The following is a 24914-nucleotide window of genomic DNA, read 5'->3' as shown; positions in this document are numbered from 1 at the left end:
CAGGGTCAGCCCCATCTTCAGTTAGCTGTCTAGTCAATTTGAGAGTTAAAGGAGACCATCCTAGGAAAACACATTCTTTTTCTTTTTCCTTCTTGCTACAAACGGCGAGAGCGGGAGCCTTCCCAAACTGGTTAGTCGAAGATAGAAACTCCAGAAGAGCCGCATTTCACTTAGCGCGTCCTTCGAAAAAGTGAATGCAAACTGTCTTTTTTTTTCCTTTATATATTGCTGAATTCTATTTGCTAAAGTTTTGTTAAGGATTTTTGCTTCTGTATACATGAGGGGTATCGATCTGTCGTGTTCTCTCTCTTTTTTTTTTTTTTTTTTTGGTCTGGTTTTGGTATCAGGGTGATACTAGCTTCATAAACTGAACTGGGGAGTATTCCACGCTTTTCTGTTTTCCGGAAGTGATTGGGTAAAATTGGTGTTCTTTAAATATTTGGTAGAACCCGGCAGTAAAATCATCTGGGCTTTTTTGTTTTTTGTTTTAGATTTCTTTTTGGGGAGTTTTAAAATTATGAAGTCAATTTTCTTAAAGGTTATAGGGATATTTAAATGATTGTGAGTTGTGATTTAAATGATTTTGAATTGTGAGTTGTGGCAGTTGGTGCTTTTCAAGGAATTAGTCCATTTCATCTAGATTTATGTGTGTAGAGTCGCTCACTGTATTATCTTATTATCCTTTTGATGTCTGCAAATTCTGAAATGAAATCCCCTCTCTTATGTCCTGATATTGGTAATTTGTGTCTTCTATCTGATTTAATTACTTGTCAGTCATACAGGTTTGTATCTTTTTAAAGAACCAGCATTTTGTTCATTGATTTTTTTTCCCTATTATTTTTCTTTTTTTAATTGTATTGATTTCTGCTCTTACCTTTATTATTTCCTTTCTTCTGCTTGCTTTGGGTTTCTTTTTCTTTTTTTCTTTTTTAGGTTATAGACTTGATAGCCTGTATTTTTAATGAGTCTTCCTCTTTGCAAATGTAAGTATTTTAGTGCTATAAATTTTTCTCTCAGGACTGCTTTAGCTGTGACCCACAAATTTTGATATGCTCTATTTTTATTTTCATTTAGCTCAGTGTATTTTTTTTCTTCTTATGACTTCCTCTTTGACCCAGCGATTATTTAGAAGTCTCTTGTTTAATTATCTAATATTTAGAGATTTTCCTGTTAGCTTTCTGTTTTTGCTTTCTAGTTTGATTTCATTATGGTCAGAGGACACTCCGTATGATTTCAATTCTTTTAGATTTGTTGAGGTTTCTTTTATGACTCAGGATGTGGTCTCTCGGTGTATGTTCCATTGACACTTGAACCAACTACTGCTGTTGGGTGGAGTGTTTTATAAATATTGTTTAGATCCTGTTGGTTGATCGTATTGTTGACTTCTTCTGTATCCTTGCTGATTTTCTCCCTAGTTATTCTAGAGATTATTGAGAGGGGGGTGTTTATGTCTTCAATTCCAAGTTTATTGATTCTTTCATCTGTCCCTTTCATTCTGCTGTTGAACCTACTCATTGTATTTTTCTTTTAGTTCTAAATTTTTCATTTTGTTCTTCATATATTTTATAGCTCTGTTGTTTAGTCTATACATATTAGTGATTGCTATGTCTTCTTGGTGGATTTACTTTTTTTAAAATCATCTTATAATATACCTCTATGTCCCTGGTAATTTTCTATGTTCTGAAATGTGGTTTGACACTAATCTAGCCACTCCTGCTTTCTTCAGTTAATGGTAGCATGATATGTATTTTTGCCCTTTTTACTTTCAACTTGCCTATATCATTATGTGTGAAGTTAGTTTCCTGTAGACAGCATAGAATTGGGTCAAAATTTTTTTTTTTTAAGATTTTATTTATTTGAGAGAGAGAACACAAAGGGAGACTGAGAGGGAGAAGCAGACTCCCCGCTGAGCAGAGAGCCCAATGTGGGACTCGATCCCAGGATCCTGAGATCATGACCTGAGCCAAAGGCAGAAGCTCAACTGACTGAGCCACCCAGGTGCCCAAATTGGGTTAAATTTTTAAATCCACACCATCAATGTCTGTCTTTATTTGTGTTTTTAGATAATTTACATTTGATATATTTATATGCTAGAACTTACGTCTTCCAGTTTATTATTTTTTGTTGTTTTCTATTCTCTGTTCTTTTCTTTAATTTTTCCTATTTTTCTGTAGGTTACTTGAACATTTTTTAGTATTTTATTTTGACTTACAGTATTTTTTTTTTTAAGATTTTATTTATTTGACAGAGAGAGACACAGAGAGAGAGGGAACACAAGAAAGGGGAGTGGGAGAGGGAGAAGCAGGCTTCCCGCCGAGCAGGGAGCCCGACGCGGGGATCAATCCCAGGACCCTGGGATCATGACCTGAGCGGAAGGCAGATGCTCAATGACTGAGCCTCCCAGGCGGCCCTTGACTTATAGTATTTTTTGAGTGTATCTCTTTGTATAGCTTTTTTAGTGATTGCTCTTGGCATTGCATTATATATACATAACTTACCACAGTCTACTGATGTTGTCAGATCTCCAGTTTGAGTGACATACAGAAATTCTACCTCACTTTACATTCCTTTGCCCTCTTCTGTTCATAATATAATTGTCCTAAATATGGTCCCACATACTCTTGGAATCACATTACAGTGTTCTGTTTGCTTCAACCACCAAACATCATTTAGAAAACTCAAGAGAAGCAAAGTTTGTTGTATTTACCCCAACTTTTTCTTACAGTGTTCTTTTCCCCTTCCTGATGTTCCAAGATCCCTTTTTTATGTTTTCTTTCTTTTTTAGAGAACTTCTATTAGCCACTGTTTTAGGGTAGTTGTGATGGTGACAGATTTTCTTAGTTTTCCTTCATCTGGGAATATCTTGATTTCTCCTTCATTTCTTGTTTTCACTGGTAATAAAATTCTTGGTTGACAGTTCATTTCCTTCAGCATTTAAAAACTCCTGTGCCACTTTCTTCTGGCCTCCATGGTTTCTGATGAGAAATATGCTATTATTTGAATTGTCTTTTTCCTATAGCGAAAGTGTCATTTCCTTCTTGCTACTTCCAAGATTTTTTAGTGTTCTAGTCGCTAGTGTTTAGAAGTTAGATTATGATGTTTCTTGGTGTGGATTTCTTCAAGTTTATCTTCTTTGGGATTTACTGAGCTGCTTGGATCTGTAGGTTTATGGCTCTTGACAAATTGAGAAATTTTCAGCTATTATTTATTCAAGTACTCTTTTTTTAGCCTATCCCCCTTTCTCCTTTCTTTCTAGAACTCCAAGACAGAAGAAATATCAGTTCTTTTGTTATAGCCCCATAGATCTCTGAAGCTTTGTTCATTTTCTTCTGTCTAGTTTATCTTTGTCTTCATATTGGATATTTTCTATTGTTTTATTTCCAAGTTTATTGATTCTTTCATCTGTCCCTTTCATTCTGTTGTTGAACCTATTGTATTTTTTTTTTAGTTCTAAATTTTTCATTTTGTTCTTTTTAAAATACATTCTCTTTATTTAGTGAGACTTTCTGTATTTTCACCGAGTCTATTTTGTCATCAGTTTCGAGCATGTTTGCAGGTGCTCATTGAAGCATGGTTGTTATGGCAGCTTTAACATCTTTCTCAGATAGTTCTAACATCTCTATCATCTCAGCAGTCTTTTTTTCATTCTACTTTGAGATTTTCCAGTTGTTAGCACCACAAATTATTTTTGTTTGAAACGTGAAGTTTCGGGGATTATGTTAAGAGGTTCTGGGTCTTAGTTAAATCTTCCATATTAGCTGACTTTCTCGGACTCACCTCTGACACAGAAAGAGGGGAGGGGTGCCTCATTACTACCTCGTGGTGGTGGAAATCCAGTCTCCCCGTGTGCTCACACTGACACCAGTGGTAGTGGTAGTGGTAGTGGTGGTGATGGTATGGAGAGCTCTTCAGTGCAGGCGGCAGGAATGAAAGTGCTGGCTCCCTGCTTGTCTTTTTCTGACACATCCAAATGGAGTGAAGTGGGATGACTTATGACTGCCCAGCCGGGGAGGGGGAGGTATTTAGGTTCCCCACTTAGCCTTTGTTCCTGTGAATGGGGTTAGAGCCATAGCTTTTGTTTTTGTTTTTGTTTTTGTTTTTGTTTTGTGGTGGTGAATGGCTGGAATAAAGCAGTTCTTGTCTAAAAATGTCCTGTCCTGCTGGGCTGCCCCTTTCCTGGGCCTTTGGCTGGAGAGAGCAGGCTTGGTTGGGGCTTCTTTTGTCATTCCTCTTGGCATTTCTGAGTTGCTTCCTGCTCCAGCACCCAGTCTCGGGTATGTGAGGCAAAGAGAAACCCAGGGACTCACCACCGGGTCATTCCTTGGGTCCCTGGGTCCTCGCTGGTCTTCTCTCCACCTTTCAGAGTTGTCTTATGTTTGTTTCGTACATGATGCCCAGGATTTTTAGTTGTACATAGTGAGAAAAACAGGGAAAAGTACATTTATTCCATTTTCCTGGAGCTGAAAGTCCTCCTGTGTCCTTTTGACGTGCCCATCACTTTGGGGTTTTTTTGAGCACTTAAAAAATTTTTGGCATAACAAGATATTCCAGATTCATCTTTTACCTCCCCCTATTCCAACTGTGAAATTAGCCATTTCTCCAAAAGGCCCTTGTTCTGTTTATTGCCCCCATAGGATTTTGCAGTGGGTGAGAGCCATAAGTCTGCACTCTAACAAATCCATTACCACATTACAATGAAAGTGGATCTCAGACCAAATTCTGCCACATGTCAAGACATTTATTAACTCAATTCTTATTATCAGAGAAACACAGAATAAAATATCTTACAGGCTTGAGAAGTCCTAGCTCTGTGGTTTTATTGGTGTTCTGAATACTGTTTACACAAAAGGTCACTACAGAAAAACTCCCACTTTTCCGTAGGGAGGGTACTGACACTTCCCCTCCCCACCAGCCTCAAGCAGGCAGAATCTTCCAGAATTCATACTGTCTCAGGACCAAGGAGGGATTTTAGCCTAGGGCATCACTCCTATATAAAGAATACAGAGCACCCTGGATTATCTCACAAATTCACGGAAGGGCAGTGAATGTCTCTAAAATATATTGAGCTAATTCATGTATCTTGGGTGTCTTTAATTTCACCAGAGATAGCCCATTTTTTTAATAGTCATCATTGCTAGTCAGCAGGCCACTATTTTAATCAGATAGAAGCAAAGTAAGCATTGCTGAAGAGACCATGATGACTGAAGTCCTTGTAGGAGCTCCCTCTGGAGAATGGGCTTTCTGAAGAGAAGGCCAGCTGACCAGCGCTGGACAGCGCAGCCTCGGCGAGAATGCTCGTATACCAGCGTGGGAGCTAAGTAATGTTTATGCCGAATATCCCACAGCATGTGCTTCATACCGGAAGGTAAATCGGATCCCATAGCAACACTGTGCTTCAGCACAGCAGACCTCAGTGCATTTCAGTGGAACTGAATTAAATTAATACTAATGAAATCCGTAATTGGGAGCCCTTTTACATATCACCAGAGGGACACCATTATTAGCAAATATTCCTTGAGCAACTACTGCTCGCCTGATTCTAGAGAAAGCCTTCATAGCCAGCTAAGGAGGGAGAGCGCCATCAGACCCTACGCTCCAGGACAGCGGGAAGGGGCGCCCTGGTCACCAGCGCACCTCCTGTGCTGGCACCCTGGGGGCTCACCCTTCACAGGGCTTGACTGGAGGCTGAATATGGACACAAGGGAGCACGGAGAGCTACTGCTCCCCAGATAAAGAGTTGGTAGATGCAGGAGAAATGGGATGGAATAGCTTCCCCAGCAAGGGCTGGCGATGTTTAAAGCAGCTCTGAGAAAAAAAAGACGATGGGCTAAGATGGCCTCACCTTACCCGCCTGTCATGTCTCCCTGACCACGGCTGGGGCGCATCTGTGAGTCACTGTCCTTCTTGCCATCTGCTTTTGTCATCACACCATGACTGTGTGTCTGTCTCCCTCCCTCCTCTCCTCTCCCGTGCTCTCTCTTTTCTCTCTTTCTTTCTCCTGGTCCCTATCATTTTGTCTTTCGGCACCTGTGTCTCTCTCTTTGCACCTCCCCCCATCTGAGTTTCTCTGCCTTTCTCTTCTGCCTCCCATTTCTTTCTCTCTGCCTTTCTCTGTGTCTCTGTCTCACTGGCTGCCTCTGTCTTGCCTTTCTCTCTGTCTCTTTCTCCCACGTTTTTGCCTCATTCTCTCTGCCTGTGTCTCCCTGGTTTTCTCTTTGTGGCTCACTCTTTCTTCCCCACCCCCTCTCCCTCCTCCTGTTACTCACCCGTCCTTTCTCATTCCCAAGATGCACAAAGACTTGGATGTATATGCTGCTATCCATCTGGATTATACGTCTATCATTATAGATTTATAGGTGCCTGCTACATTCCTCCCCTGGTAGAGAGGCACACATCAGGTTCCCATCCCATCGGGAGGTCAGGCGGTTATCTACCTCAGGGGAGGATCTCAAGGCAGATATTCTCTGTGCAGACAATGATCCTCGGCTCTAGCAGGTGCTCCAAGATGTGTCCAGAATGGCGGGTGGGGGTGGGGTCGTCCAGCTGCACAGTTGGGGATATCAATGCACCACTGCTCTGTGGGATCTCCAGGGGATGTTCCACAGGGACGCCGGTGTCGTGATTTGGGATGAATTATCTTTGGAGCATCCCGGCTGCTACACCGGCTGCTTCCGGCCTGAGTGGGTTCATAATGCTTTGCAACGGTGGCCGTGGCCTGCCCACTCTGTGGATGGAGGAGTACAGACAGAGGCCCACAGTCCCCGTGGGATCCTCAGCTGCAATGAGACCATTCCATACCAAGAGCTTGTGGCTGCAGATGAGTTTCATAAGGTTTGGTAGGTAGAGGTCAGTGAAGAGGCCGATAACTGTGACTACCTTTTCCTTTGCTCTTGTGTGAGCGGCTCTCTCTCAGAGACCTTCCCCGTGTGCCGCTTAGTTAGCCCTGCCAGTAGCCCTGAGCTATAGATGGAACAACTGGCATGTAGAGAATTTAGAGAATTTGCCCGAAATCACACATTTAATAAGTTGCTGGTCTGGGTTCAGTGAGCTCATATTCTTTCCACTACCCCAGTGATTTTCAAAAAAAATTCTTTTTTTTTTGGAACTAACAGAAGCCTTTAGGTTTAATGGTATCTCAGTATTTAGAAGAGCTAGGTGCTTTGCTGCTGTCAGTGAAGAGGAGCGGGCTCCAGGGCTCCAGGGTCCCAGTGCCTCCCCAGCCGTTGCCAGCCGTCCTCGGCAGCTCAGAGCACTTCCGCGCAGAACAGGGGGAGGAGCTGGGCTCCGCCTGGGAAGAGTGGGTGCAAGTATGGGTGAGTGGATTGGTGGGAACGAAGGTGGGCCAAGTGACTGTAGCACAATGGCACATGAGCGAAATAAATACCTACCCCGGGCTGCCCATCACCTGCTTGGATTTGCCTCTGACAGTGAATTCTAAGGAGGAAGGGCAGACAGTCATAGTGTTTGTACTGTGGCTCGTAAATGAAAAATACCAGAATGTGGGGGCTCAGAGTAGCTGGCGACTTACTCAAGGTCACACAGTAGATGGTGGAGCCTGGCCACAGATTCCTGTGGCATGTGACCGAAGCAGAAGGAAAGAGGGAATCAGCCTACCTGCGAATCTGTCACTCCGCAGATAGCTTGCCTTCCCCAGGGTGATCATGCAACTCTCAGGATATTTGTATCCATCTCGTGGGGATCCTGGCTAGCAGTTCCCCCCACCCCAACCCTCCAAAAAAACCCAAAACCCGAAAAACACACAAGTACTACCAAAGTAGTAACGATTCAGTTAAGCTTTAATAATTGTCAAGCCCAAAGAAACTTAGCAGTTTACTGCTATAACCAAAAGTAGCCAGGGAGAATGAGGTCCAGCAAGCAGCAGCCCCCGAGCTCCACGGAGGTTCGCCTGCATCGGGCTCTTCAACCAGCTGCCCTCGGTGACGGGGCCACCCACGTCTCTCCTCCGAATGTATTCAGGCAGACCCAAGAGGACGCTCGTCTGCTTTCCATTTTTAGTGCAGATCTCATGTTTTCCCTGAAGTCATTTCATTTTATTTCAGGGTACAAATAAAGCATCCAGCTCGTGTACCCTCATGCCCAGCACGCAGGGTGTGCGAGTCCCGTGTGAATTCCCGCACTCTCCTTCCTCCTTGGACACCAGAGCCCTGTGTGGGTGGTGTTCGGGTCCTGAAGTGGTTCGAAGCAGGTGGTATGGGTGGCTTCCAAGTTTCCTGCTGCCGCTACCAAAATGACAGTCAGCAGAGAAGCCGCGGTGGAGGGAAGAATAACGAGAATGAGGATCAAGGAGCTGCCACTGGGGCCAGCAGTGCTGGGCGGGATGGGAATTGCAGTCACTCCTTAGCCAGCCCCTTTTTAAGGGCTGCTGTCTCTGCACCCCTAGTTGAGCTCATCTTTGTTTCGGTGCATGTGGTCCTCCCCAATCAAACCCTTCATGAATTTCTCAGCATTAATTCAATTTTAATTACCTCTGTAGTTTCTCGTTGCTCCTCCAAATCTACAAAGTGGTGGCATTGAAACTGGTCCCGGAACTCGTCAGGTAACTTATCCATTAGTTGGTAAATATTCTTAATATATAGATTTGTGGTATATAGATACGATACGGTTTTTATTGAAATAATTTGGTATAAAATGAGAGTTAAAAAAAAAAAGCAAGTATAAAGCCCATTGACCTCACATAAAACCCCTGAAAATAAATATCAAGATAGAGCCCGTAGAACCCTATAGTTTAAGCAGTTTGTATTTAAAAATGCATATTTTAAACCCCCCACCCCCTGCACCTTATTACATTCAGGTCAGGGCTTGCAGAAGTTATTCATGGAGGGTTTGGGGAAGGGTGAATAAAAGGTTATGTAGATGTGATTAACTTGGTATTAATGCAAAAAAGAACCCCTCTAATCTAGAAGTATTGACTATTTTAAAATGAGCTAGTAGCCATTGGGGTGAATTTATGTAGCAAATTGCTGTCTGCTGTATTCAAATTATTCCCCGAGCTCTGACTCATTCAGAAAGTACCAAATATCACGGAGGCACACAATTATCATGCTTAATTAATGTTTGCAACCAAAAAGAGTAAGGTTGGAATCTTTAATATCATCGTCGATATTGAAGAACTGAAATTGACTGATTATTATCTTGAGATTAATATATTTTCCCCAAGACATACCCTGGGGTCAAAAGACTGAGTATTAAAACTATGTGAAAAATTCACTGCAATAATTGCTTTAGGGGCTAATTTTTTTTAATGTCTTGCTTCCTTATGCCGGTACCACTGATTGTTATAGCCTGCACACTTCACCCATTAAGTGGTAATTCAGAGTGACAACTACATTGGAACGAAGCAAGTTAGTTAATCACCATGAAACCATCCCTGAAATACCCTGTCCGAGTGCTCCCGAGTCACTGGAGGCCTCTGCTTACCTGATTTTCTCCTGAAGTGAGATCTTCCTGTACAAAGCGGTGAACATGTTTATGGGGTTACAGGACGGTGGAGGGCTGCAGCTCGGTCGGGCTGGTTACCGGAGCACCGAGAATCTTTCAGGGAGCCAAACCCGGCTTGCTGCTTGCCCTGTGGGGATTCCTTGAGGATTGTCCTGCAGGTGCATGGGGGACCCCGTTGCTGTTCCAGTCCTGCAGCATCGAAATACAGACACGCTGAGGGTCTGGGTCGGGCTCTGGCCCTTGTCCTATGACCTGGTTTTCACCAAAACAGGACTGGGGGTGAGCAAGAGCTCTGTCAGTAAGCACGTGCCCAGTGCTGTCTGCCCATTTTGGCTGGCCTGTCTGGACTGCTGGGAGAAGCTTCCTTTGTCTTCCTTTTTCTTGATGATCAAGTAGGCTGTGCCATTGGGTCCATTCCCCTCCACAGGGAGGTCCGAGTTGGGACTAGTGATGTACCCCAGGCTCGTGAACAAGTTCACCTTTAGAAGAGACACGGCAGCCATGCGAGGGGCTTGGGTGCCCCTCAGAGACCTGCCATGGCCCCCGCCTGGCTTGCTGCCCCCACCCCTATGCTCTGTGGGCTGTTCATGGCAGTGTTCCTCCTCCTCCCTGCTTCTCCCAGTGGGGCTCTCTGTGGGCCAGTGAAAGTGCTTTCAGGGGCCACACTGCTTCTGTCACTCAGGCTTTTGGAAGTATGTTTCAGTGGCACAGATTTTGCCTCTCTAGCCAGAAAACTGCAATGGTTTTGTTAGGGGGAGGGGGGTGTTTCTCCATAGTTTTCTTTCTCATTGATGTAGAGGCTAAAGATAAAGCCAAAGGATTCTACATGTCATATGGAAGACAGAAACCCCTCTGATTCCAGATCTGCTTCATTCTTCCTGTTGCGAGAACACCCCTCAGTGGCTCCTGAGTGACGAGGAAGGCAGTTCCTGCCCTGCCTGTCCATAAGCTCACAACTTGATCCTCGAGTTCGTGACATTGAGATGTTGTGTGTGAAGATGCCTATAAACCGTAACACTCACTCTTGTTACATAAAGAGTTCAGCAAATATTTCATTAAGTGCCGGCCCTGTCACATAGGCACTTAGACACCAGTATGTCCTTAAGAAGCTCACAGCACTGTACGCGAGAGACAAGTCAACGTGTAGTTCACCGAACGTCATTTTTGAAGCAAAAATAGGGAGAGAGCAGAATGGAGAACGTGGTCAGCTCCAGCGGATCAGGCAGGGCCGTGGAGGGTGAACAGGAGCTCACCGGGGACGAGGTGGGGCTGGAGTGAGTGTGGGAGGACGGGGCACCGCCTGAGCCGAGGGCAGTCAGTTCCTGGAGGTGCCAGGCTTCACGCGAAAGTGGGGTGATGGATGTTTGCTTTCCGTGGGGAGCCATGCCCTCCCCGGGGCTCTGCATGCCAGTGGCCCTCCGTTATTCACTTGTGAGTGAGGCGTTACTCACATTCACCCACTGTGGGTCCAAACAAGGAGGACAGGCATGCACAGCCTCCTCAGGGAAGGGAGAGGACCCACTGCTTGGATAGCTTAGGGTGCATGGTTTTAATTTACCATGCACTGTCTCTTCTGTTACAGTGGTCTGTGGCTACAGCGTGTTTCTCAACTCTTATTCCATGAAATGTCACCATACATGGGGGGGGGAGGGGGAACGGACAGTTCAGGTCACAGGAAAAAACTGAAGCAGAGACAGACAAATTTGTGACATTGACAGAGCTGGTGAGAAGTTGCGCAGGGCAGAGACTGGATATGTGTCTGAATTCTCAGAGTTCATTTAAGAAGGGTTCCTCTTGCTTTTTCACCTTATTCACGACCAATTTAAGAAGTATCTTATAATCTGTGTTCCAGTGCCATAGGGAAGGGATAGCATCGTGCTGTTCAGCAGAGGGGAAAAAAAAAAAGCAAACAAGCTGGGGGTGCATTTTTGTGTCATGTGGGTATATGAGGATATCAATAGTACATAAAAGTTCAATTAAAAATACAGAAATTTTAGGGGCGCCTGGGTGGCTCAGTCAGTTGAACGTCTGACTCTCAGTTGTGGCTCAGGTCATGATCTTATGGGTCATGGGCTGGAGCCTGGCATCTGGCTCTCTGCTCAGTGGGGAGTCTGCTTGAGATTCTCTCCCTCTGCCCCTCCCCCCAACTCATGCGTGTGCACGCACATGATCCCTCTCTCTCTCCCTCTCTCTCTGAAATAAATAAATCCATCCTAAAAAAATATAGAAATTTTAGGTATTTGTATTTAAAGCATATACTGTGGAATGTGATAAATCCCTCCTCGCCCCAAATAAAACACTTTGGAAGTTGATTTTTAAGTACATTATTCTGTTCTCTGCACTCCCAGCCTTCTCATGTTCCCAAGCACAAGGCCTACATGATTTAACTAGTTCAAGCATACAGTACTCAAAGAAGGTGGTTTTGAGACCAATGCCAGCATCGGGTGCAGGCTCCCTGGTTTACTCTAGGGTGATCGTGTCTGAGCTACAGCTGCATCATCTATAAAATGGGAATAATAATAATAATACCTGTTGTAAAAGGTGTTTGTTGGGATTAGGGGAGAATATTATGTGAGAGTTGGTTGGTTTTTAGCTATCTGGTTGTAAGGTGCTGAGCCTTCCCATTTGATATGTCTTTGATACATAGTTTTCATCACTTGGACATTAATTTTGTTTTTAGGATTGTATAAGCATGCAGTCCACTTTAAAGCAATAATTAATTTTTTTAGATTATCCTATTTCTGCCATGTCAGAAAAATGACTGTTTTGACTTGTGATATTTCCATAAAGCTGAAGGTTTGATGATTTCAAGGGAGATGCTAAAAACACATTTTGTTATTTCCTTTAAAACTTATCTTCAAGCTTCACTCAATCTGTGATTGATCTATTTGGCATCATATAATAGCTATTCATGGGTGGCTCAACCCAAGTCTCTATTTCCAGCTTGAATCCATTCTCTTCTCTGAATCCCCCACCCCATCCAGGCTGGTTTGGATCACCGTAATGACCTTTGACGGGTCTATTCCACTCTCTGTGTTGCAGCTAGAGCACCTTCTCTTGACATCCACAATATTTTACCCCTTTATGGGAGGGGCCATCTTATTCTTAGCCTCGGAGCAGTAAGAATCCAAATATGAGAAAACCTCCTGGATGCTTCACTCCTACCCAGTGTTGTCAATAGTCAACACTCTTCACTTCTGCTTGCGTGCCTTTTTTTCATCCTTAAGAGCTAGATGGCTCTGCGTGGCACCTGGCTCTGTACTCAAAACCAGCATTCACCATATTTATGTTCCTTTCATCTTTTATTTTTGAGGCACCTGCTGCTGGTGCCTGATTTCCCTTCAGCCCTACTTTCTTTTGATGAGTGAATGACTGTGCCAGTGCCTTTAGTGCCAGCCCACTCAAATCCTTTTTGAAAATACAGTATAATACATGCCCGGCTTATGAACTCAATGATTGTGATAATCATATGATCAAAAATACCGATGTTAGCACCAAAGGCAAGGGAGCAAGGGCAAAAATGAACTATTGGGACTTCATCAAGATTAAAAATCTTTTGCACAGCAAGAGAAACAGTCAACAAAACCAAAAGACAACCGACAGAATGGGAGAAGATATTGGCAAATGACATATCAAATAAAGGGCTAGTATCCAAAATCTATAAAGAACTTATCCAACTCAATACCCAAAGAACAAATAATCCAATCAAGAAATGGGCAGAAGACATGAACAGACATTTTTCCAAAGAAGACATCCAAATGGCCAACAGACACATGAAAAAGTGCTCAACATTGCTCGGCATCAGGGAAATCCAAATCAAAACCTCAATGAGATACCACCTCACACAAGTCAGAATGGCTAAAATTAACAAGTCAGGAAATGGCAGATGTTGGCGGGGATGCAGAGAAGGGCGAACCCTCCTACACTGTTGGTGAGAATGCAAGCTGGTGCAACCACTCTGGAAAACAGTATGGAGGTTCCTCAAAAAGTTGAAAATAGGGCTACCATACGATCCAGCAATTGCACTACTGGGTATTTACCCCAAAGATACAAATGTAGGCACCTGAAGTGGTACGTGCACCCCGATGTTTATAGCAGCAATGTCCACAATAGCCAAACTGTGGAAAGAGCCAAGATGTCCATCGACAGATGAATGGATAAAGAAGATGTGGTATATATATACAATGGAATATTATGCAGCCATCAAAAGGAATGAGATCTTGCCATTTGCAACGACGTGGATGGAACTGGAGGGTGTTATGCTGAGCGAAATAAGTCAATCAGAGAAAGACATGTATCATATGACCTCACTGATATGAGGAATTCTTAATCTCAGGAAACAAACTGAGGGTTGCTGGAGTAGGGGTGGGTGGGAGAGATGGGGTGGCTGGGTGATAGACACTGGGGAGGGTATGTGCTATGGTGAGTGCTGTGAATTGTGCAAGACTGTTGAATCACAGATCTGTACTTCTGAAACAAATAATGAAATATATGTTAAGAAAAAAAAGAAGCTAGCAGGAGGGGAAGAATGAAGGGGGGGAAATCGGAGGGGGAGACGAACCATGAGAGACGATGGACTCTGAAAAACAAACTGAGGGTTCTAGAGGGGAGGGGGTTGCGAGGATGGGTTAGCCTGGTGATGGGTATTAAATGGGTACATTCTGCACGGAGCACTGGGTGTTATGCACAAACAATGAATCATGGAACACTACATCAAAAACTAATGATGTTGGGGCGCCTGGGTGGCTCAGTCGTTAAGCGTCTGCCTTCAGCTCAGGTCATGATCCCAGGGTCCTGGGATCGAGCCCCACATCGGGCTCCATGCTCCGCAGGAAGCCTGCTTCTCCCTCTCTTACTCCCACTGCTTGTGTTCCCTCTCTCACTGTGTCTGTCTCTGTCAAATAAATAAATAAAATCTTAAAAAAAAAAAAAAACTAATGATGTAATGTATGGTGATTAACATAACAATAAAAAATTTTTAAAAATACAGATGTTGTTTACAAGACGAAAATAGATTTAGCTAGGTCATCCTGAAAGACTGAAAATACCTTGTCTTTATATTCTTCCTTTTCTGTTAATGTATGGGAAAAAAAGATTTCCAGCTTTTTCAATTTGCAAGTGATTTTTCAATTTGAAGTGAATTAGTATAAAAAGAACATTCTAGTTTTAGAATTTGGCTTGTCATTTAAAAAAATAATAGGAGAGTCATCCCTTTAATAATCTCTAGCCAATTAAGGGTTTGAGTGACTTATAAATTTATGAATTTTACAATTTAGAGCCTCATAAAAAGCACATTTTTCAAGACTGTAACAGTTGTCACATGTAGTTTTATTATAGTTTAGTTTCCAATGTCCTGGTGATATCCTGGTTTGGATTTTACCTTGGTACTAAGTATTGACCAAAGGGACAAGAAAATGTGCTAGCAATTGAGTCTAGTCTGGCAGGTGATCTCTTTCCAAAACTTTAAAAATAAGTTACACCAGTACATCTTCTCAAATACTACAGGGACCACTGTCCTAGTGTATCTTGTCTGAACCTTGACAAAATAAAACTCTTTAGATCACATGATAGGTATGTGATAAATATATAAAGTATATTTGAAAAGTTTTAAAAGTTGGAAACAAAACATTTAAACCAAAATCTCACATGTTGGGGGATGGTGCATGTGGAAAGCTGGTTGTAAACATATTGTCCTAAGTCTTTTGAGTTGATGTTTCTGAATCCACCATACCCAGTTTACCTAGATTTGTCAGGGAGTTCTGCATTTCAGCTTTGCATGCTTTAATTTGCTTTTTTAAAATTTGACAATACCTTTTGATTTTTCTATCCATTCCTGAATGTACTCCAGGAGAAATAAGGAAGTGCTTTACCCCAATCAGCACTGACATGATGAAGAATTACTGGAAATTACTTTGACACATGAAACTGGCAGCCTGAGAATCAGAATTTGGAATTTGCTGGTCAAACATCTCGTGGGCTACTTCTTCCTAAAACTGCCATCCAAGTTGACAGCTTTCAAGTTGTTGGAAGGGTGACTATTATGGCCTTTTTGGTGGATTTGAGAAGTTCTGCAAATGTGGTCAACAGAACAGTTGATTATTGACAAGACACATTAGCCACTTTTTATTAATTAAGCAGAAAACAGATCAGTATTAGCTTAAACATCTTGGCCATATAAACAGACTAGGAAAAATTGACGTGCAGGATAATCAAAGCTAGAGGTGCTGGCTACATTTTAAAGGCATGAAAACACCAAAGCAAACACTAACACCATGAAAAACATAAAAAGAAATTGTTTAAACTTCAAGGTATTAAAAATGAGTACAATGAGGCCTTTTTTAATTGGCCATTGTAGGAGAAGGAATATCCCTGTGACAAATACAATCATCCATTTTCTAGGCCAACCAGATATCTAAGATTTGATTTATTTTTTAACCTGAAAAATGTCACCATAGACATTTCTCATGAGTTGAAAATTCTATCACAGAACTATCTATAATCCAAAATAATTAATTTTTCACAAAATACAATTTCTCCTTCAAATTCCAGAACTCTTCTAATCTCTTTTATGTGAAATTTTACAATATATTTTACCCTTTTCTTTACACATTCTTAAATCTTCTTACCATGATTTAATCTTTTTTGCTGACTCAGGCCATACTTACTGTAGAGTGTGGTGACCAGGGGTCTTGAACAGGCTCAAGAATATTAGTAGTAGGGTACTGGGGGAAGTGAGTTGGAAGAGTAGGGGATGGGAGGACAGCAAGTAGGATATTCAAAATCAAGATTTTAGAGATGATACAGCTATTGAGGATGACCAGGTCTAAGACGGGGGTTCTTAACCTGATTACCTATGAGAATCATCTGGAGAACTTAAAAATTGTGCCAATACCTGGGTCCTACCCCATTGTTCTCAGGGACCCAGGCTTCTTCAGCTTTTAACTTCACCATCCCTAAGATGTGGCCCTCTTCATCATGGCCCCAGATAAAGCTCCAGCTTTCATATGGACATTCTAAGCAGTAGGATAGAAAGGAAGAAGGGGCAAAGGGTAAATCAGCTGTCTCTTAACACAAAGCACCTGCCACATGGTGCTTCTGTTTGCGTTCATTGTGCAGAACTTGATAATGTGTCATACCTAATTGTGAGAGAGATTGGGACATTAGTCTTCAATCTGGGTAGCCATATGCCCAGCAAACATACTGTTACTATGGAAGAGAGGAAGAGTGGTTATTTTAAAACAAGCTAGCATCTCTATCAGCTCTAGAAGGGTAGTGGATTACACCATCTGGTAATGTGATTTTTAGGCGATTTGATGATTTTGAAGCTTGGTTGTCTTCTCCCATCCCAGGCTCTCAGGTCCATGGGTGTAAAACGAAAAGCAGTCTCCAGTTGAGAAGGATCCAGTTCACTGAATGATTTCTGCAAGGGATCACCAAGTTTCAGTTAGGGCAAGAATGGGAAGTACAGGAAAGTTAATGATGTAGGGGATTTTTCTGATGATGACATTATTTCTCTACCCACCATCCCCGTATGTCGGCCTTTTCTCCTTAAATAGCATATATTCCATTATTACAATAATCACTCCTTTGCAAATCCCCATAATGTCCTGGTGCCTCTCTCACTTTGTAGTACTTCTTGGAAGTCCCCAGCTCTATGTAAGCTTAACTCCCAACATCCTCCTCACAAAATTAGTAACCACAAAGCTTTAATGTCTTTAAAGACATGGCCTGGCAATCCCACAACATTTCCCTTGAATAGGTCATGTCCCACTCCTGAGAGGAGTCTGTCATATTCCTCCTGAAACCTGAAATGCCCCCTCCACTTCTCTCCTTCAGCTGGTGACCTCACTTGATACTTCAGTGAAAAAGAAATGAAGTAATCGGGTGGGAGTTTCTTCGCTCCCTGCTTCTGAGCCCACCTTCTGCCTTCCTCTCTTGCTCGCTTTACTTTGCAGTGACATCTCCCAACTTCTGTGAGAGGCTAAGCTCTCTACACTGTAACTTATGAGTTTTCTATAATGGGTCTTTTCTACTCAGCCTCTGAACATGGCAGTGTCCCGGGCCCCAGTCTTGAACCTCTTCCCTCTCTGTAGGTTCATAAGCCCTCATAACCTCTCCCTGGAGCTCAAGACTCATGTCCAGATATCTGCTTGGCATCGCCACTTGGGTGTTTTGTAGATCCTAACCTCTGCAAGTCCAAACAAAGCTCTTTCTTTCCCACCACATACATGATCCCTGCTTGCCACCTTCTTCATCTCAATAAAGGTCATCCACTGAGTGGCAAAAGTTAACAACTTAGGTGAAACCCTTGATTCTCTGTCCCCCACCATATGTCATTCATCAGCAAGTCCTGCCAGTTCTGCCTTCAGCATCCATCCTAAGTCCTCATAATCCTCCATCCCCATTGCTTCCACCCTCATCCAAGCTGCCATGGTCTCCTGAGCTAGTACAGTAGCCTCCCTGCTCCCACTTTTCTCTGTTGTAATGCATTCTCTAAGAGTGGCCAGAGTGATCTTTAGAATCTTAAGTCCAGTAATGCAGCACCTTCCCTTTGCACTGGAATAACACCTCAGCTCACTGTGGCCCAGGGCCCAGTGTGATCTGACGCCTGTGTACCTCTTGGCCCCATCATATCACCCCCGCTGGGGGCACACTGGGGGTGCTTTACCTTAGGGTAAGGCACTTACTCTCATGTTCTCTCAACAGCTTTCCAGGGTGGTCACCCCTTATCATTCAGGTGCAAACGTCACCTCCCCAGAGAAGCCTCCCCTCAATCCCTTATTTGAAGAGGTTCCCTCCCAGTCTCTCCCTCTGTGTTTATTCTCCTGGCACTTACCCTCCCTGAGGGAGGGGACCATGTCCAGCTTATTCACATCTGTATTTCCAGTGTTTAGTATAGTCATTAACCTTCAGTAGAAACGAGTCAATTTATTGAATACCCAAATGAAAAACTGTCTGGGACATATCTCAGATTTTTGTCACATCGCTTCCATCCCTCTTATTTGTACCATGAGTGCCACCAGGAGCAGTAACTTCCTGATTACTATTTCTAAAAGCAGTGACACCCTAGTTGACGATTTCTCATCCGAGAGGGGCTGGGAAAACCAGTTAACTAACCTGGTTAAGAACTGCATGTAAAGAACAGGGGACTTTAGAAGTCAAGTCCAGCATTATTAGTGAGGGGGCCTTATTCTTGTTTATTTTCCAGTGAATATTATTGCCCTAGCGTCATGAATTTTGTTATTGTTGTTGCCGCATAGAGATGCCCAGAAGCTGTCTGGTCAGGATCTTCACCGTCATGGTCTTACAGGAAATACAAGAGAAGAAGTCAGATGTGCTCTGAGCCTTGATGGAGCCAGGGAAGGGAGGTCCAGGAGGTGAAGGACAGCCAAGGTCGGGGGGCGGGGGGCGCCTCCTTGCGCATTGGGGCTCTTCCTAAGCCTGTCTTCACGGACTCCAGGAGAGGGGACCGTGAGGGGGAAAGATGAGCATTCCCTGGTTGTCTGTCTCTGTGTGGCAGCTTCACTTATAAACCTTTACAACCAAAGATCTCCTTAACACACCACCAGATGGGGTTTTAGATAATAGCATTTTAAGCAGGGGATGACTGCTTTCTCTTTAAGTTCCTGAGTTTCCTTAAAGTAGAAGATAATAGTACTTAAGGGATTGTGGGATTTTTTTATTGTGGTAAAATATACATAAAATGTAACACTTTTAGCCATCTTAAGGGTACAGTGGCATTAAGTATATTCATGTCATGCAACCATCACTGCTGTCCATCTCTAGAACTTTTTTATCATCCTAAACTGAAAATCTGTACCCGTGAAGCTATTAACTCCCCATTCCCCCAGCCCCTGGGAACCCTTCTGACACCTTCTATCCGGAGGTAGCTTCAGATCCCACCCGTTTCAGGGCTCCGGCCCACGAGGCTGACCCCGCCCCCGCCTTCTGATGACAGTTGCAAGTCCACATTGTTTCCTGTGCTTCTGAGCGACCAGAGAACAGAGGTTCCTGCAATCTCCTCCTCGGGATAGATTAATTTGCTAGAGCGGCTCACAGAACTCAGGGAAACCTCTTACTCACTAGATCACTGGTTTATCATGAAGGATAACTCAGGAACAGACAGATGGAAGACACACAGGACAAGGCATGTGGGAAGGGGTGCAGGCTTCCAGGCCCTCCCTGGGCCCCACTCTCCTAGCACCTCCACGTGTTCACCAACTGGGAAGCTTCTCGAACCCCTGTCCCTTTGGGTTTTAGGGAGGCTTCGTTACATAGGCATCATTGATTAAATAATTGGCCATTGACAATTAGTTCAACTTCCAGTCCCTCTTCCCCTCCCCGAAGGGCGGGGCAGGTGGGAGGGAGGGGCTGAAAGTTATAACCCTCTAATCATGAGGGTTGGTTCCCCTGGCAACCAGCCCCCATCTAAGGGCCTTTCCAAACGTCATCTTATTAAATAAACTCAGGTGTGGTTGAAAGAGGCTTGTTATAAATAACAAAGGACACCCATTTCTCCTTTATTGCTCTGAAGTTTTTTTCAGGAACTGGGATCAAAACTAAGTACCATAACCAAAGATGCCCCTATGGCTCTTCTGTAGGAAATTACAAGGGTTTCAGGAACTATGTGCCAGGAACAGTGGATGGACAGCAAATATAGATTTCTTACTATAAATCACAATATCCCCGTCATAAATAGATTCATACCATATTTGTCTTTTTTTGTCTGCTTATTTCTCTCAGCATAAAGTTAAGGTTTTCTATGATCTAGCTTGTCAAAAATCTCATTCCTTTTCAAGGCGGCAGAGAAATGGGAATGGGTGGGTCATGGCTCCTTCTCTCAAGAAATACAAGGACTGTGGAGAAGGGACCTATTTTATGCATCACAGATGCATGAATAAAATTAGCTATTATATACTATATTTAGTGCTGTAATAAGATGTGTATAGAGTGTTACGGGAGCACATTATAATAATAATGATTTCTAGTGTTTCTGAAGACAAAACCTCCTTGGATGTTTTCCAAGATAGATGATCTACCACATTTTGATTAGTAGTGGGTAATGCGGTAGAGAATTTCCAGTGTACAAGTTTTGGTTGTACATTTGTTTTTTTTTTAATAGCTAACAGTCCATCCACCTTTTCTGTGATCTAAATGTCTCTTCTGCTTTTTTCTTCCTTTAGTGGTTTTTAATTGCCAACAGATCTTACAAAGTCAGTGCAGCAAGCTCTTTCTTCTTCAGTGGTGTGTTTGTGGGAGTTATTTCCTTTGGTCAGCTTTCAGATCGCTTCGGAAGGAAAAAAGTCTATCTCACAGGTAATCAGTTAAGAGTGTTCATGAACTGAATAGGAGGACTTACTTCCTTAAGGTTCTCAGGGAATTGCCATGTGGATACAGAACTGATTTTTATTACACTGGCAAGAGGCCACACTGCAGCCAGAGTTGATTCTGGCCAAGCATTTTAAAGGGACCAGCAGCATACCTGGTGAAGGCTATGTATTTGCATCTAAGCTTTTCATGATGATGGTGCTTTTGGCAACTCCCGAATTCTAACTTATGCCACGTTTCTAAAGAGAACAGAGACTGAGCCAGTGTACTAGATCCATTTCCTTGTATCTTGTTCATTTGTTCATTTCAAATATGCTCTATAAGACCCAGCATAGTTCTTTTGACAAGCTGAGCATGAGCTGGGATTTTTCCATTCCCCACACTGTTGTGAAAATTGAAAACTGTGCATGATTGACAGATATCAACTTGTAACAAAGAAAGAGAAACCTTAGTTTTTCTTTATAGTTTTTAAGAGAAAAGTTTTTTTAAAAGCATAGCTTAGAAAACTTAACTTTACAAAGATGTATCTTTACAAACGTAAAATAAGTATAATTTATTGCTTTGATCAAATGCTGTTTTACATCCGGATTATTGACTGCTGTTCCTGTCATTCTAGGTTTTGCTCTTGACATCTTATTTGCTATTGCAAATGGGTTTTCCCCCTCCTATGAGTTCTTCGCAGTAACTCGCTTCCTGGTGGGCGTGATGAACGGAGGAATGTCGCTGGTGGCCTTCGTCCTGCTGAACGAATGTGTGGGCACCGCCTACTGGGCACTCGCAGGTACTGCTCACTCCGTGCAGATGACGGACATGGTGAGCTGCCCCAGAAAACCTCGCAGGGAACCAGCTGAACCCCAGAATCTAAAAATGCACTTGGACTTGAGGCACTCTATCTCACCATTAGATTTGCTTTCCGGGGTTTGTTCTGTATGACCTTGAATAAGTCATTTTATTCATATCCCTCTGTAGAAAGTCTCCCTAGGACCTGCCTCATAGATGGTGAGCTTGCCTCCAGATTATTCCAAGAGTGTCAGTTTCCTCGGGAAGGCATTAACCGTTTACACCTTAAACTGAAAAATAGCACAGACATAAGAAAGCCTAGACACTCCTTTCCCAGCGCTTTCTTATTGTATTTTTATTAAATATTTATCTCCTAGGCAGGGGAGGGACAAGTTGGAGGGACCAGATGATGTAGGGCCTGTGCTAGGCCAAATGAGGAATTTGTTTTTATTTGAAGTGCAGTAAGAAGCCAGTGAGCGAATTAAATAGTGGAGCGATAGGATCCGATAGGATACAGAAAGACGACTGTGGCAGAGGTATGGAGAATGGACCATGGGTGGAGAGAGAGAAATTGGAGGAGAAATTGAGGGGTCATTCAGGAGGTGATTGTGGTTGGCCCGTGAAACATGACAGGGGCTTGCTTAGACACAGTGGGGGGAGAGGAGCAGGGAAGACGGCCATGGGAGCTGGATTTTGATGGGACAGTGACTTGCTGAAGGATCGGAGTGGGGAGAGCTGTTCTGAGCAATGACAGAAAGTGTTATTCTTGGAAGCCAGGTGCTATCTGATGCACCGTAACGAAACTGTAATAGCTATTGATTATCTTAAATTTCCAGGGAAATCATAGTGTCCCCACTCCCTTACTTATCGGACCACATGTTCGGATTTGGTGTCCTGAACATGCGTCCACTTCAGCTGTCCCTTCTGCTACCCCCCTTTTCCTCACTAGGGCAGAGTAGACATGTCATTATGGCTAGAGAATTGATCATCTCTGGGCAAGAAAACAAGAACACAGTTCTCTTACAGAATTCTTGTAGAAAGTTCTTGTAGCAAGATCAAAAAGGTCCTGTCGCTGTGGGTTGCCCACAGAAGCCTGCCTCTCCCTAGGAGGGTGGAGAGAGAGGCCTGGGACAGCACGCAGGCTCCACAGTCAGGCAGACACGGTAGGGTCCCAGCCGTCCTGCACGCAGCTCCATGTCCTAGACAGCGGCCCCTGACCTCTCGGTGCGGTTTCCTCTCTGTGTAGGGCTCGGATGGCACCTGCTTTATAGGACAATGTATGTAAAAGGCTGCGCGGTAAACAGTCCTGAGGACTACTATTCACTGTGCTGGTAGCAGTTACAGAAGGTGTGTCAGAGGTATAAATTCACATGTATATTGGGCAAGCCAGTGGACTTAATACCCATCTCAGCATTTATTTTGAAAAGCATAGTCTTTTTCACAATCCCATGGTTGATTTTTTTTCCTATCAGCGTGCTGGCAAAAATCCACGCTTCGTGGAGACAGACAAGAAACAGAGCTAGGGGCGCCTGGGTGGCTCAGTCGTTAAGCGTCTGCCTTCAGCTCAGGTCATGATCCCAGGGTCCTGGGATCGAGCCCGACGTCCAGCTCCCTGCTCCGTGGGAAGCCTGCTTCTCCCACTCCCGCTGCTTGTGTTCCCTCTCTCGCTGTGTCTCTCTCTGTCAAATAAATAAGTAAAATCTTTAAAAAAAAAAAAAAAAAAGAAACAGAGCTATAAAATGTCCTGTATCTGGTGCTGATACACCAAATGGGGAAGGGCAAGAGGGAGAAATGAAGAGTAGCCTGTGATTTAAGATGAGGATTTGAGGCACAACCTTTGTGATAAGATGAGGTCTCAGTATTGCAATAATCTGATGACCTAAAACCCGTATCGCCAGGCAGCAAGGCATCCTTCCAAGCTTCAGCTGATGTGCAGGCAGATGTCAGCACGGCCTTCAGTGCAGAAAGCACTAGGGCAGACCCTTAAAATTCTTCCTGACCACATGTGGTTTGTATTTTTTGCCTGTGCTTCCTCCTTTTCCACCCACTCACTAGCCTCTCTGCCACTTTTCTCATCTGTCAATACTCATATAGGCTTTTCTTTCCTGCTGACACCTCCCAAAGAAGGCTTTGGCTCTGTGACTCGGGTTGGAAAGGGTGGCGGTGGATGGTGCTTTCTCTAGTAACAGATGTCTTTTCCCTGAATTAGGATCTATCGGTGGCCTCTTCTTCGCAGTTGGCATTGCCCAGTATGCCCTGTTGGGATACTTCATCCGCTCCTGGAGGACCCTCGCCGTTCTGGTTAACCTACAGGGAATGGTGGTCTTTCTCCTGTCATTGTGAGTAGTTTTTCCTCTTAGAGGTTTAATTTAATATGCAGAAGGAATGTCTTAAGAGGATGCGGGTCAATGAGCAGCGTTATTCCCTTTCAGGAGTTTGCCTGAACTGACTTTGGTGAAGAGCTAAATCCCGCAAGCGGTCCAATGCTTGGCAGCTGCTGGGAAGAGAGATGCTTAATTAATTCAGAATGCAGGTATCCCTTGTTTCAAGTAACGTCTCCATAGATTGCATTTTAACCTTCAAGTTGTTGACCCAGGGTGCCAGTTTCTTTTGTAACCTAATGCCTCAAGCCTGAACATCTTCAGGCTGGATCAGGTCAGGTGCTTGGCATCTGACTCAGGTACAATGTTGCAAATATCACAGTCCATTCATACCCAATATGTAGCGGCAACTATCCGTCCTACAGGTGACCCTTATTTCAGGGCCTCTAAATGTGGACGTGGGAAGACTCTCAGATATGGGAGAAATCCTTAGGGTAGATGGCTCAAAGCGGTAAAAGGGTGATTCCCTGGTCAGGGCAGGATGCTCCCAACAACTTGCTCAGATGTCATACCGTGGTGCCCTGAATGCTGTAAGGCGAGCCCCCAACTCAGAGCTCTTTTACAAGTTCTTTCTTCCCATAGCAAATACTTTATTAATAATGTCATTAATAGTGTTTGTTATATAATACATATTACATAATATATAATAGAATAATATTATGTATTAATATTCTTCCCTAAATAGCCTCAGGCTCCAGTAACAGTAAAACAAATATTTAAGAGACATTTACAGAGTTCTCCATAAAATTAACATTACTGACCATCTTGTTGGGGCTTAGAAACCAGTTTCACTCATAAATACTGTGTCACAAAGAAGTAATACTATTCCATTTCTTATTTCATCATTTTAATGATGTGTTTAAGAAGTTTGACATTTGAGGGGCGCCTGGGTGGCTCAGTCAGTTAAGCATCTGCCTCCAGCTCAGGTCATGATCCCAGGGTGCTGGGATCGAGTCCCAGGTCGGG

The 24914-nt window shown here is 43.5% G+C and overlaps 1 protein-coding gene across 2 annotated transcripts in view; it reads left to right on the top strand.

The window, feature by feature from the left end:
* SLC22A15 (solute carrier family 22 member 15) overlaps window positions 1-24914 on the top strand; it is a 74440-nt gene that overhangs the window by 15780 nt on the left and 33746 nt on the right. Inside the window, exons 3-6 of one of the 2 annotated variants that reach the window (XM_032420813.1) lie at window positions 8495-8557; window positions 20643-20775; window positions 21404-21568; window positions 23777-23906. In XM_032420813.1, the coding sequence (XP_032276704.1) occupies window positions 8495-8557; window positions 20643-20775; window positions 21404-21568; window positions 23777-23906 (491 nt within the window). The remainder of the gene's footprint in view (window positions 1-8494; window positions 8558-20642; window positions 20776-21403; window positions 21569-23776; window positions 23907-24914) is intronic. The other variant, XM_032420820.1, reaches the window with a different exon arrangement.

Source organism: Phoca vitulina, unplaced genomic scaffold (assembly GCF_004348235.1).
Source record: "Phoca vitulina isolate PV1807 unplaced genomic scaffold, GSC_HSeal_1.0 scaffold2, whole genome shotgun sequence".
In the NCBI taxonomy this organism is placed as follows: Eukaryota; Metazoa; Chordata; class Mammalia; order Carnivora; family Phocidae; genus Phoca; species Phoca vitulina.
The sequence above is the reverse complement of the archived record's forward strand: the minus strand, read 5'-3'. Positions and strand labels throughout refer to the sequence as shown.